This window comes from Gymnoscopelus braueri (genome assembly GCF_963280865.1).
Source record: "Gymnoscopelus braueri genome assembly, chromosome: 10".
Taxonomy (NCBI): Eukaryota; Metazoa; Chordata; class Actinopteri; order Myctophiformes; family Myctophidae; genus Gymnoscopelus; species Gymnoscopelus braueri.
Window position 1 is genome coordinate 10427022 of NC_137611.1, and position 15557 is coordinate 10442578.

The following is a 15557-nucleotide window of genomic DNA, read 5'->3' on the forward strand; positions in this document are numbered from 1 at the left end:
AAATAAGTCATTTTTTGGGTGAACTCCTCCTTTAAATGCCAGTTTTGTAGCCCTATACTCCATGTCCCATCTGTATGGTATGTTAATATAATAAGTTATAATATAACTTATACAATATGTATGGTAGATTATGTTAATACAATATAACTCATACAACTGGGGTGGTTGTATTTTGTCTCCCTGCTCTTCTATTGAGACATTTAGATGGTGTCAAAGGTCATGTCTCACCTAGACACAGGATCTGACACTAATTTTGACCTGAAGGTCAAGATTACATTTATTTTCCCCTGAGCAAGCAGGTACGGGCTCTATTTGCTCAATGGTAAAACAGTAATTAAAAATGGATTTGAATCCAGGGTAGAAGAGGAAAGTTACATAGTAGCCTAATGCAGCTTTAATTACATTGAGACAGAACAGGGTCTTTTCAGCCATATCTGACGAAAAAAGAAAAAGACAAGAACTACACAAATTCCTATAAAAGATCTTTTGAAAAAGTGGTCTATAGGAATTGTGCAAATTAAGGGACAAAGAGCTGCATGGCCTGTTGGGACAACAGCTGCAAATGAGCATTTATATAGTAATTTATTTTTATTTGTGCTCCTGTAATAATAAACAATAAATGAAAAAAGAAAATAAATAATGAAATACGATCTTTCTCTTCAGGGTGCTCCATCTTGCTACAAGTCCTACGTTCACTTAAACCTCATATACGTTGTTGAGCGAGGTTCCTCAGAGATCTATACTAGCGCGTCTTTTCTGTTTTCTCCCTATATCTATATATAAATATCTATGCAGAAAACAGCAGATCTACAAGCCCAGAACGTGTTGCAAACGTGCCGTGTTTTAAGCTAGTATATGATCTGCTATTTTCCTGTGAAAGTTTCCCCCAGAATAGTACAATACAGGTGCTGGGGTTTAAGCTAGTATGAGCTGCAATTTTCCTGTGAAAGTTTCCCCCATGAATAGTACAATCAGAATCAGAATCAGAATCAGAATCAGTTTTATTGTCACATCACAGGTTTACAAGGTAAAAAAGTGGGTGAAATTCTTTTTTGTACATCGTTCCCATCGCAACGTTAGTTTCCATAGAAAGAAGAGGGGGGGGGGAGAAGAAGAGGGTGGGGGGCAGGTGGGAAGGAGATCAAAAACAAGAGAGCAACAGAAGGCCAGACAAGTTATCTACATATTTACAAATTACCTGAGATAATAAATAAAACTAAAAAAACTAAACTAAGGTGCCTGAGCATAGCAGCAATGTATTGTACTGTGCATGTTATACTTATACTGTGCATGATAGACAAGGACGTTAAGGTGCTTAAGGAGCACAATAAAAAGACCCAAAAAAAGTCAGTGCGTTATACAAGGGATTAAGGTGCAAAAGGTCAGTGCGTGTCCACCTAGAGTGGACTGACCCTAGTATAATCCGCATGTAGCTCCATGAGGGAGTGCAACAAAAAGTCATTTGTACCTGGTGTAGTCCACAGGTGTGTCCGAGGGGGGGGCTAAAGTCCAAGTCATTGTCCCTGGTATAATCCACAGGTGTGTTCAGGAAGAGCCAGAAAAGTCTGCGCCGCCTGCTGTCAGGCTGCTGAACTCATCCAGGCTTATGCCCCATTCAGCATTCTGACAGCGGCTGGATTGAAACTACACCAAAATCTGGTGGTGGAACTCTTGATACTGCGGTAGAGCCCCTTGCCCGGTCGCGGTCGTTGTAGGGGGTTGAACAGTCTATGACTTGGGTGGTGCTTGTCCTTGATGATGCGCTTGGCTTTGACCACGCACCGCTTTTTGTACAGTTCCTGGAGCGCTGGGAGCTCGATTCCCATTATCCGCTCTGCCGATCGCACTACCCGTTGTAGGCTGACCTTTTCTCGGGCAGTGCAGTTCCCGTACCAGGCCGTGACACAGCCTGTTAGGATGCCTTCGACAGAACTGTTGTAGTACAGCCTGAGGATGCGACGTCCTACTCCGAGCTTCTTCAGGCGGCGGAGCCAGTACAGTCGCTGCTGAGCCTTTTTCCTCACGTGTGTGGAGTGCGTCTCCCATTTGAGGTCCTCCTCGATGTGTACTCCGAGGAACTTGAACTCGCTGACCCTTTCCACTGCAGCACCGTCGATGAGGATGGGCGCATGGTCTCTCCGCGGCCTCCTGAAGTCCACGATCAGTTCTTTGGTCTTGTCGACGTTAAGAGAGAGGTTGTTCTCACGGCACCAGTGTGCCAGTGATTTGATCTCCTCTCTGTAGTCAGACTCGTCGTTGTTGACGATTCGGCCTATCACTGTCGTGTCGTCCGCGTACTTTATGATGGTGTTGGAGACATGTGTGGCTATGCAGTCATACGTGTACAGGGAGTAGAGGAGAGGGCTCAGCACGCATCCCTGGGGTGCTCCGGTGTTGAGGGTCAGGGGGTCGGATGTGATGCTGCCCATTCTCACCACCTGATGTCGGTTGGACAAGAAGTCCTGTATCCAGTCGCACATGCTTGGGTGTAGCCCTAGGTGTCTGAGCTTTTTGTCAAGTATTGCTGGGACAATGGTGTTGAATGCTGAGCTGTAGTCCACGAACAGCATACGTACATATTTGTCCTTCAGCAGCTTGTTGTCCATGTGCGAGAGGACGGTGTGGAGAGCCATGGCAATAGCGTCGTCGGTGGATCTGTTTTTGCGGTATGCATACTGCCACGGATCCAGCGAGGCAGGTAGCGTGGAGCTGATGTATTCCCTCACCAGTTTCTCGAAACACTTGCTGACGATCGGGGTGAGAGCAACAGGTCTCCAGTCGTTCAGGCATGTCACTTTGGCCTTTTTGGGAATGGGCACAATGGTTGACATTTTGAACCCTGCAGGGACCACAGCCAGGGAGAGGGAGAGGTTAAAGATGTCAGCGAAGACACCCGCCAGCTGGTCTGCACATGTCTTAAGGACCCGGCCTGGAATCCCATCAGGTCCGGCTGCCTTGTGGATGTTGACCCGTGTGAAGGCTGTACGCACTTCTCTCTCCGAGATGGTTAGAGGAGGGTTCTCCTCTGCTGGTGCTGCTGATGGCCCCGCTTGGCTGCCGCGGTTGGAGCTGATCTCAAACCGGCCGTAGAAAGTGTTCAGTTCGTTGGGGAGGGAGGCAGGCGGGTTCACCTCGCTTCTGGTTCTTGTTTTGCAGTCTGTCAAGGTGTGTACTGCCTGCCATGTGCTCCTGATGTCGCCACTGCTGAGTTTGTCTTGCATCTTTTTTGTGTAGGCCTTTTTCGCCTTCCTGATGGCGCTGTTTAGGGCCGCGCGCGTCGTGTTGCGCGTTTCCACGTCGCCAGATTTGAAACCAGCGTCCCGTTCATGCAGATGTGCACGTACTCCGCTGTCCATCCATGGTTTCTGATTGGGATAGATCCGAACTGTCTTTTTTGGGACTATGTCATCTATGCACTTGCTGATAAAGCCAGTGACTGAGTCTGAGAGTTCGTTGATGTTATTCCCAGCGGCGTTCTTAAACATCCCCCAGTCAGTCTGGTAGAAGCAGGATTGTAGCATAGCGTCTGTGTCCTCAGACCAGATTCGGATTTCCTTCTCAACGACCGGCTCCCTTTTTAGCCTCTGTTTGTAGGCAGGTAGCAGCTGGATGGCGTCGTGGTCAGAGCTTCCTAGCGGTGGGCGGCGGAGAGCTTTGTATCCATCCTTGAAGGGCGTGTAGCAGTGGTCAAGAATATTGTCACCACGGGTACTGCAGGCGACATGCTGGTGGAATTTGGGAAAGACCTTTTTTAAGTCTGTCCGGTTGAAGTCGTGACCTGCGCATGTCCGGGTGGCGATTTTCTTGTGCACTGATCGCCTGGTGTAATTCCCCTCATAGCTGTGTCCTTATTAGCTCCAGGATGAATGTAAACAACGGCTACAATCACGATGCTGAAGTCGCGTGGTAGGTAGAAAGGACGGCAGGCTATGATTAAAAGTTCAAGTCTGGTGAGCAGTGACTGTCTAGGATTTTAACATCTTTGCACCAGTTGTTGTTGATCAAGGCACAAAACTCCCCCCCCACGTTGCTTACCGCTCAGTACAGGGTCTCTGTCTTTCCTATACGCGGTGAAGCCAGGAGGAGTGATAGAAGAATCAGATGCTAACTCCGTTAGCCACGTCTCTGTTAGCACAACAACACAGGTCCTCCTCGTCTCTGCGTTGTATTTAACGCGCGCCAGTAAGTCGTCCATAGTAGGTCACTGTTCTTGATTCACACAGAGATCTAACGTTCGCTAGCAGGATTGAAGGCAGTGCAGGTTTATATCCACGTTTTGTTGTTCTTACGAGAAGACCCGCTCTAGTGCCTCGCCGCCACGGTCTTTTCGACGGGGGTATGTTGTTGATCCGGCCGGAACAAAGGGTACCCCACCCCCCCCCCCAGCCGAGCGGGAGGTTTTCGGCAAAAAAGTCCGGAATTCTGTGTGTAATCGCTGTGCTGATGTCCATAAGTGCTTGTCTGTCATAACTCCTTAGACACGCGACGGTGTAGGGAAAAAAGAGAAGGCTAAAAAATACTAAAAAGATGGAAAAACGTTGCGATGCTACGGAGCTTGTACGAATGCGGCCGTCTTTCATGGCGCTTCCGGTACAATAGTGCAGATGCATGCTGGGGTTTAAAGTGGTTAAGGTTTGTTGCAACATGCACAAACGCCAAAAAACCTTTCTCTCATTCCTGCCCGGAGTGTCAAAATATAGTCTATGTGTCAGGAAGGGCTGTGGCAACATTTGTTCTGTCTGGCATCCAGACAGATGACAGAGACGAAGGCAATGGAGTTTGAAGGCAAAGGGATCTCCACTCTCTGCTGTTGCTGCTATAGCTGGTACACATGGAAGCCATGGAGGGAGGGAGGGGGGTGAGAGAGAGAGAGAGACGGGGAGGGGGAGAGAGGGAGGGAGAGACGGAGCGAGGGAGGGAGAGTGAGAGAGAGAGAGAGAGCAGAGAGAGGAAATCGATACCGATTCAGGCGAGTCAGATAAGCCTGAACAATGGTATAGTGCAGACACACTCTATAACCCAGTCACACACGTACACACATGTGCATTTGAGGGAGCGCGCGCACACATGCACACGCACACACACACACACACACACACACACACACACACACACACACACACACACACACACACACACACACACACACACACACTCACACATACCCACACACCCCCACCCCACATAAACACAACACACACACAACACCCCATATATGCAGAAATGCACGCACATCGCCACACACATACATGGACTGAGTGAAATGTGCTTGTGTGCGCGTGTGCCTCGTCCATAAAGGAACATTACAAACCCCATAAAGCATAGCCACCTTTAAAAAATCAAATGACATCACAACCTTGGATTGCTTTGAGGATGTGCTGACATGTGCAGAAAGGCAGGCCATTAGGCTCCTTATAGGCCCGGCCTGATGCTCTCCTTACAGCTACTGTACACTTCTCTTTGTCTGCTGCTTCAGGCTGCATCTCTGATCCTGGAAACACTCCGTAGCTTTGGTATCAGACAGACGTTCCTGTCAAACATCATCTCACACAGAGTGTGTGGAGCTGAGCTGAGCTGACGGCTACTGTATGGATGTAAACACAACAACCACCCAGTACTTCACCTTTCTACAGCTAAAAATGTGTTGTTTTTTTTAATACTGTTAGACCACAACAAACACCCCCCCCCCCTCCTTACGACCCTGTGAACCACATCGGTATTATTGATGTTCTTGTACAGTGTTTTGGGGGGGGCCCATGGTGTGTGTGTGTGTGTGTGTGTGTGTGTGTGTGTGTGTGTGTGTGTGTGTGTGTGTTGTGTGTGTGTGTTGTGTGCATGTGCGTGTGCGTGTGAACAAGCCATTCTTTAAAACCGACTCTCCAAAGTGCACATGTTTTGCTATGTGATCCTGGCGCATGTGTGAGAGCGAGTGTGTGTGTGCGTTCTTTTAAAACCACACCAACACTTCAAAGTGCACATGTTTTACCGTGTGATACTGGTGTGTGTGTGTATGTCTGTGTGTTTGTGTGTGTGGTCATCAAGTGCTAAACCACAAATTTGACTTTGCTTTCCCCTAGAAGATGCTGTTACACATGGCTGATGAACAACCACCACTCTCCTCCCCCTCCTCTCCCCTCTTCTCTCCTTTATATCTCCTCTCCTCTCCTCTCCTCCTCCTCTCCTCTCCTCTCCTCTCCTCTCCTCTCCTCTCCTCTCCTCTCCTCTCCTCTCCTCTCCCTCCATCTCCCTTATGCTTATCAATTATTAAGGTGCGTATTGATCCTCTCTCCACCCTGCCTCCTATCTGGCTGTTCACACACGGCCCAAAACTCGCCAGGCCCTCCCTCGATCAATGGCGTCTCTCCCACTCTTCCTTCTGTTTTTTCTTTCTTTCCTTTCTTACTTCCAACATATCAGTTTTGTTTACTTCTTTCTCGTTTATTTTGTCTCCAGTAAAAGTTTTGTAGCCTGCCCTACACGACCCCCCCCCCCTCTTCCCCCCCACCCCTCCCATTTGAATTCTAGTAGAAACAGAAAGAGAAATAATAGATCGGTATTAAACTTTCATGGGCCTTAGACCCATGTCTGTGGGGCATTACACCAAGAAGACAGGTCAAGGTAAAAGAATACGCAGGCAGTGTATGAGTAGTGGGCTACACACAGTAAAAATCCTGAGTGTTAATTTAACTAGCCTGATCTTTTCCGCGTAAAAATGGACCCACAAGGCGGGGCTCTGAGAGTTCAAGAATGGACTTGAGTTCCATCATACTCATGCAGGATTGAGGACATCTAGAGATAGAACGGGAAAGGGCTACAAAACTGTTTGTATTATAGAAATCTCACCCATATAATGACGGGATATGAGGGTGAAAGTGGATAAAAAAGACGTTGATATGTTTTTGTGCTTGTTTTCTTGTCATATGTGTGTTTTGTATAATGGTGAAAATGGACAATCTATTAATAGAAAAAACTAAGATTCCCTGTCAACGTTGTCCAGACAGTATCAACAATAATCAAAGTTACTAAAAGGACATGTAGTGATAGAACGGGAAAGGGCTACAAAACTGTGTGCGTGCGTGCGTGCGTGCGTGTGTGTGTGTGCACGTGTGTGTGTGTGTGTGTGTGTGTGTGTGTGCGTGCGTATGCACGTGCATTGTTTGACTTGAGGAAAGGTCTTTCCCTGCAGCCTTGCTGTCCTGCAGACGGACCATGCAGGGTCTAGTGTGTGTTGTAACGGCTCAGATCTGCTCCAGCCAGAGAACCTGGTTGCTTGTCTCAATGCACACACTGCATGATTAGTGATATTATTGTGATATGCTGCAGAGAAGGAACCAGGGAAAGCGCGCGCCGCGCGCGTGTGTGTGTGTGTGTGTGTGTGTGTGTGTGTGTGTGTGTGTGTGTGTGTGAGAGAGAGAGGGGGGAGAGAGAGAGAGAAAGAGAGAGAGGAGAAGAAGAAGGGGGTTGGGAAAGGGAAGCAGCTTTATTGATCTTCCATGTGCAAAGCCAGGCAAACAGAACAGGATGGAGCTACACTATTAATGACACTCAGCCCTTCTGCTACCTCTATCTATCTATCTATCTATCTATCTATCTATCTATCTATCTATCTATCTATCTATCTATCTATCTATCTATCTATCTATCTATCTATCTATCTATCTATCTATATGCCTAATCTATCTATCTATCTATCTATCTATCTATCTATCTATCTATCTATCTATCTATCTATCTATCTATCTATCTATCTATCTATCTATCTATCTATCTGAACGCCTCAATTGGACAGTGATGATTGTATGCTTCCATCCAATGCTTTTGTATTTACTCCAACGGTGGCTGTCTGTCCATGACTCAGTTCCTCAGAGTATAACTGTTATCACTTTCACATCACAACAACAGCATAAAAGTCACTTTGAGTCACTTTGAGTCTATTAAGATTACATTTGACCTGTCAGCTATACAATTTACAATGTAGGCATTTAGCAGATGCTCTTAATCCATAGTGATTTACAGTAAGCAAGGTAAACACAAGGTTTTATGATTAACAGTATATATATGTATTTTTATGATGTTTTTGGTATTTGGTAAGATTTTTTGCACATTATTCTGTTCTTGTGTTCCAATAACTTCATATTACTGTAGCAGCTGTGAAGTCACTCTGGTGTTATCCTTAATGTCAGAGTTTGTATGTTAATTTAATAATTTCCATCAGGATGGATGTTCCCATGGCAATCCCTGCCTGGGCCAAAAACCTGACAATATTTATTGTTATAGAGTTAACACTGGCTCCAGACATTGGTTTGTTTACCTACTGAAAGATTCTTAAACTCAGGGAGTCTATAGGCTGGACAGTTAGCTGCACCTGAACTTACTGAACATGCAATGGGCAACATGCCTGTTAGCCACTTAAGCCCTGTTCATTGCATTACATTATAATGCATTCATCACAATACATTAAAATGCATACATTTTTGTACTCATTTTATATTTATTGTAAAGCTTCACCTATAAATGACATGCCCAAAAAAGGATGATTATGAGGGTGAAAGTTGATAAAAGACTTTGATAAGGATGGCTATGTGTTCCAGATTGTATTATTTATTAAATACTAACTGAGCCCTGCCATAGCCCTAGCAAGTAAGAAATGTTGTCTTCTTTGTTGTTATACAGTTGCTGGTTTTGGTTTTTTTTGGGCTTATTTTCTTTTCAAAGGTGTGTTTTGTATTATGGTGAAAATGGACAATCTATTCATAGAAAAACAAAACAAAACTGGTTTATTTTGCTCCTAATCATCAAGTAATCAAAGTTGCTAAAAGTCTAATCTGCCCTAATATAAGTTAATATAAACATAAAGAAACATCATGATGTTTTTATTATACTAGGCAATTTTAATATAGGACAGCCATGGTGGTAAGTAACACACAGTTTGCAGTGTGCTGCGTGCAAAGCAAAAACAAACACACGCCATCGATGCATTTGAATAATATAATCCACGTCTAAATTTAGAGCTTTTACTACAGCAGAGCTGGACTAAATGAAAAGCAGGGGAGGGCCGTGCGGTTATTGCGTCTTTCAGCTCCGATACGGTTATCGATCCGTGTGCCACATTTAAAAGGGAGAGTGGGAACTGGCGTATTGATCAGGCAGCCAGGGGTCACGCGCCCGCTGACGCGCTCTCTCTCTCTCTCTCTCTCTCTCTCTCTCTCTCTCTCTCTCTCTCTCTCTCTCTCTCTCTCTCTCTCTCTCTCTCAGCCTTCCGTTCCGTTCCGTGCAACTAGTTGGCCTATAGTAATTGTGTGTGTGTGTGTGTGTGTGTGTGTGTGTGTGTGTGTGTGTGTGTGTGTGTGTGTGTGTGTGTGTGTGTGTGTGTGTGTGTGTGTGTGTGTGTGTGTGTGTGTGTGTGTGTGTGTGTGTGTGTGTGTGCGCCCACGTCTGTCTGTTAGAATGTGTTGGTCTGTTTATTAGACGGATCAGTGGGGAGTGGGGGGGGGGGGCGGGGGGTGTAGGCTGTTTACAACATGATCTGTGGTTCTCAAACATTTTCATGTCAAGGAAGGACCCCCACATGGATAGAAACCTCTTTTATAACTTATGGTGTTTTTTTCGTAAATTAACGCCCTATACTTGATCCTACTACAGCGTCACACAAAAGCATCAAAAGTAGCACAGAGAGACGATATGTTATTTGGCTGTGGACCCCCCCATCTGAAATATATTTTGTACAGATGTGTGTTAAAAACAATGATTCCAATTTGTTCCAATTATTTTCTCCACCATTGTTTTAATATAGCCAAAGTAAAAAAAAAGAAAATAGGGTTAAAGTGGTTAAAATGATTGTGATGCTATTTATTAATTAATGTAGCTGGGATCCACCACTTCAAGGACCCCTGGGGGTCCCCGGACCCCACTTTGAGAACCCCTGCTATAATTGATTTGCGCTTTTGGAGACAGTATAGCACGTCGGTAGTGAACATACAATGTTTTGCTATTTTATGCTGCACTAAGCCGTAATGTCCGCACACACTCATATGGAGTACTATATGTTCATACGAGTGTGTGTGTGTGTGTGTGTGTGTGTGTGTGTGTGTGTGTGTGTGTGTGTGTGTGTGTGTGTGTGTGTGTGTGTGTGTGTGTGTGTGTGTGTGTGTGTGTGTGTGTGTGTGTGTGTGTGTGTGTGTGTGTGTGTGTGTGTGTGTGTGTGTGTGTGTGTGTCTGTGTGTGTGTGTGTGACTTTCCCTTTCCCCGTGCACACATCGAACCAGAAGTCTAGTCCTAAAAAAATACTTTTATAAAGCATTTATAAAGTCTTCTGTTAACAGTTTTATAGGATTTAATTAATTCATTAATTAATATATTTGATTCATAATAAATAAATAAAGCTAAGTTTTGTGTCATTACTAATCTGAAAGGCCGACCGCTTCAGTTCAGCATGTGCGCTGTCCTTGGTGCTGAATTCGCTGTACTTTTACAGTATGTTCTCGCTTTTGTTATTCATCATCGCGGTGAAAGTTGGAAATGTTTCCTTGTACTATCATTATTATTAATGTATTTGTATTAGCATGTAGGCTATTAGCCCCTACAGGCTGCTATGTATATGAAGAAGTAAGCTAAATGGTTGGAAAGTCAATAAGTGCACGCAGGGCAGGGAGCAGCAGCTTACCAGCCAGCCGGAGCGCAGACATCCTCTGGAACTCGGGCTCCTGCAGCCACTTCCACATCCTCCTGAACGTCTCCCGGCCGGACTTGAGTTTACTCCAGGGCTTGGGGTTGCGTAGCAGGTCCGACAGGGTTCCCTGGGACCGGCACAAGATCCGCTGGGCGAATATGGCCTGGGGGATAGAGTAGCGCTTTAGCTCCGCCGTTATCCTCTGAGCCACCTCCCTTCGTGTTGATCTCCTCCGCCTGGACGCCCGAGCCCGCTCCCTGGCCGGCCCCGGGGCCGTGCCGGTCCCTGTCCCCCAGCATCACCGCTCCGTTGGCCTGGGAGTGCAGGTGACCGTGGTGGTGGTGGTGGTGCATGCCGTTGAGGTTGGAGATCATGCCGTGGCCGTGGCCGCCTAAACTCCTGGCCAGGTGCTCCTGGTCGCTCCTGGACAGCATGGAGGCGCACGATTCGAACCCCGACACGGGCGACAGCATCTTGGTGTCGGTGGAGAGGTGCGCGCTCGGACCGTAGGCCGAGAGCGACTGCTGGGAATTGTGCAAAGAGCCGAGCCCGTTGGACAGCGGGGAGAGCGAGCCGTGACCCATGCCCGACACCGACATCTCCTTGGGGTAGTGGCCGTACAGGTTGCCCATGGAGGCGAGCCCCCCGCGGGGGTCGTCCCGCATCAGCGTGAAGCTGCCGCTCACGTTGCCCGCGGACATCCGCTGGTGGGCGGCGGCGGCGTGGTGATGCGAGTGCGGGTGCGGGTGGTGGAACTTGTCCGACACGGTGGATATGGGAGGTAGGTGCTGCAGCGGGGTCAGCGTGGTGTACGTGTTGCTCAGGCTCATGCCGGACTCGCACATGCTGATGCCCGGGTGCAGGTGGCCGGACAGCGCGGCGGCCGCCGGGTCGGTGCGGTAGTCCGCGCCGGAGCCCTCCAGGATGGAAGCCATGCTGGACACCATGGCCGACCGCGCGCCCGACGCGTGCGACACCAGGTTCCGGTGCGAGGAGCCGCCGCCGACGCCGGAGGACGGAGGCGGCGAGCTCATCAGGTCCCCCGCCTGGTGGTGGAGGTTTCCCAGGTTCTCCATGGTGAGTTCCATAGCTCAAAAATATGTCTCCCACCCCTCCTCCCCACCCTCTCTCTCTCCCCTCGGTCTCTCCCTGCTGTCCTGATGTCTCTCACTCACCGCGCAGGGACTCCTGTAGCCCGCCCGGTGCGATAAATATTACCAAACGATTTTTTGTTTTAAAGCCAATCCATTGATTACGATTCTCCGCTCAATCCAGCATGGGTTTAGATAAAGTTTTCTCGTTCCAGGGCGGTAGGTATATAGGAGCCGTCTATCTCCGCTGCTGTCTGTGTGGATGTAGCAGCAGCGCTCTGTATCTCATCTCCTGGCCAACAGCCTCACACACTGAAAGGCTCTGCCTGGCGGAGGCGCGTGTCAGGAGACGCGACGTGACCGCGCCTCTCTCTGTGTTTAAAATGTGGGGCGGGTGCGAGCGGGACATTTTCATGACATTTTCTCCCTCACTGTGGGTGTGTGTGTGTGTGTGGGGGGGGGGGGGGATTTAAATCACAGGCCCGCTGTCTAAAGTAAAGTGTGTAATATTTGATATCTAATATGACTTATCCAATATAGGCCTACATGATGTATCGTATTGGATGCACACAATACAAAGTCACGGTGAGAGAATTATCTTATTGACTGCAGATATCAGCTGATGTGTAAAGTGGGGAGAAAGTGTTTTGGTCATTTTTTTATTTTTATTGACAAGCCGTTTAAAATAAATTGAACAAATGTTGCCTAAAATATTTCCTATCCTTAAAATCCAATAAGAACTATAATTAGCCTATCAGGACACTAATTAATTAGTAGGCTAAAGCCCCAAATGCCCATTATCTTGATGTCATGTCAGCATGTGATTTGGTGTCGTGGTCTTTCAAAATATGTCTATTTCTCTTGTTTTTTTGTTTGTTATATAACGAGATGAGAAACTCATGAGATGAGAATGTGTAAACGAAGTTTGAAAAGGTTCTCTCTCGCTCTCTCTCTCTCTCTCTCTCTCTCTCTCTCTCCCTCTCCCACTCCCCCCCCCCTCTCTCTCTCTCTCTCTCTCTCTCTCTCTCTCTCTCTCTCTCTCTCTCTCTCTCTCTCTCTCTCTCTCTCTCTCTCTCTCTCTCCTGTGACAGACAGACAGACAAACAGAATAATTTCAACCATTCCCACTTATTTAAATCTCGCTCTGCACACACAAGAAGACTAGCCTCTCTATAGCTATAATGTAGCTCCCATGCAGATAAACTTTGTTTTCCCACGGACTGTATGGTTTTGCATTCATGCGCTTATAGTGATAAACCGGGTCGATGTATCGACTGACAGAGATTAATGACGTGACGGGACTGGTTAGGAGGTTGGAGGGTGAGGGAGGTCATGGAGTTAGGATCCTAGGAGGCAGGAAGCACACTTCCTTTGTGAGGAGGAAGTTCAATTCTGAGTTCACACTCAGTCTGAATGTAAAGGCTGTTAGCCTAGAACCACAATACTTATTTATTGTATATAGCTCTATAGCTGTCTATCTTTTTATCATTGTATCCCCATAAAACAATAAATTGAAAAAAAAAAAAAAATACATAAATAAAAGGGGGTGTTTGTTGACAACTAACAGGTGGGCCTATAGGCCTATAGGCTACATAACGTCAACAATTGAATTATTCGTTGCAGTATTAAAAAAAAGAAAAAAATCCAAAATTGAATGAGCTATGATTTAAATATCATGCAATTAATTTCAGTAATTTTAGCATCAAAGTTAATAACGTGAGTATTAGGCTATTTATTGTATCCAACATAAATATATGATATTAATAATACTAATACTAATACTAATAATAATATACTATAGGCCTAGAGATTAATTTCAGTTATTAATGTGTTATTCCTTAATCTTTCTTCTGACTGTATACCCAGTAAGTTTCCCATATAAGGGGAATAGATGAGGTTAGCAGACCGGTCCAGAGGTAGTGCTGGCCAGGCACCACGCATCGGCAGCGCCGCTGTATTGACGCAGGTGATTGATGCCTGCATCATTTGCTGTGTTCACATCACAACACATGCTGCCACGGCTGGTCCTTCTCTTATATATAGCATGTAGTCTTGTCTTTAACCACTTTATACCTGCATGGGGGGCCTTGTAGTTTGGGATACAAGAAGAGAACATGCTTGAAGATTAGACATTTAAGTATATTTCTACAATTACTTCATATTGCTATACAAAACCTGTATATCCAGTCATTTTGGGCATTAGCAAAAAGTTGAAGATTATATACATATAAGTCTGATGATGATGTACCATGCATGTTCAAAATCATGTATACTTTACATTAGCATAAGACCATTTGCCAAATTATTTATTTATGTATTTTTTTACATTTAGGGGAAACAAATTGGCAATTTAACAATAAGGTGCCCACTCTTCCGATTATCATATTTTGGCCAATTTGGCGTTATATTTGCAAACCTACAAGTCCACAAGCATGCATTGCAATGTTGTCGGCTACTTTTCGCTATTCGTAATACAACGAAGTATATATAGGCCTTTATAAGTGGCTAAGTTAGTGTTTTAGCAGCGTGTGTGTGTGTGTGTGTGTGTGTGTGTGTGTGTGTGTGTGTGTGTGTGTGTGTGTGTGTGTGTGTGTGTGTGTGTGTGTGTGTGTGTGTGTGTGTGTGTGCGCGCGCGTGCGTGCGTGTGTGGGTGTGTGGGGGGTCTGTGGAGTGAGGGTCATGGAACATTGTTTGACGAAAAGTAAAAGCCAAGTTTTTTATTTTTAACAGAGGAAGGGGGGCTTGGAGCACGTTCCGTTCCATCACTGATTTGGTGGAATATCGGCTTTCTGGATCGATAGCTGTGTGAAGTGAGAGGGAAAGAGAACATTCTATACAACATTAAGCTTACAGCTACAAGTGTGCATATAGACATATATAGCCTGTATACAGGTTATTATATTCCATGTGTGAGTGAGTCTTATACACAATCCCCCGCTCTGTTTTTGTATTTTGAGGTCAGACTTTATTTCATTATTTTAGCCCACAATATTCTACTAAAACTATATACACACTGCAACCCCCGAATGGCTAAGTCTATTAAAGCATAAAAATAGAAAACAATAACTCCCAAAACTAAAATATTTTCAGTATATCCAACGCGACATAATAACCCATTATTATTACAACACTCCATTCCTAAATGCAAATACACTTTCGTTATTTCCTTGATAAAAGCCACGTGCAGCCTATAAAACGCACATAGGCTTGGGTTTTATGCAGATTATTTATAAACTGTAAACCACACTTTTGTCATTAATTTCTAAATTAGCCAGATGGGCTGTTCTGTGGGTGGGCTAAAGATGTTTTTCTCTAAACAAACTCCCGAACCAGTCTTCAGTTAAGGCCTAAGAGGAAAATATGAATAAAGTATTTATTTTATTTTATTTTTTAAACAAATCTATTAGGAAATTGATCAGCAAACACAGGCGTTTTCGCGGGCATTGCAGGAATATGATCTATGGGCCTCTTTATAAAAGTTAATGATCATAATAATAAAAACTAAAATAATATACGAACCTTCGTGACGTCCCGTATGGGTTTAATAACATCTAAACATTTATTAATCATATCAAATCAAATAAATCATGCTTTCTCTGTATCCTATTATAGGCTACATTTCTGAATTAAAAACTAAAACTAAAAACAGGTCTTATAATATTTGGGGCTCGCTCATAATAACAAATCGAGTAAAGTAATCCATCCATAACCAACTGTTATTTTATTTTTTTGGACAGCTGTAATTGATGCTTTGAGCTGTTTCTCTTAAGTTTAGAAATTGATCGATGGGTTCGATT

At 45.3% G+C, this 15557-nt stretch overlaps 1 protein-coding gene across 1 annotated transcript in view; it reads right to left on the minus strand.

Annotated features, from left to right (window-relative positions):
- The window catches only part of onecut3b (one cut homeobox 3b), a gene marked incomplete at both ends in the record, with an annotated part of 29793 nt that extends 18036 nt beyond the window's left edge, over positions 1 to 11757 (minus strand). Inside the window, 2 exon segments of the mRNA XM_080439685.1 lie at positions 10664 to 10883; positions 10885 to 11757. Of these exon segments, the coding sequence (XP_080295811.1) occupies positions 10664 to 10883; positions 10885 to 11757 (1093 nt within the window).
- Between the last annotated feature and the right edge of the window lie 3800 nt (positions 11758 to 15557).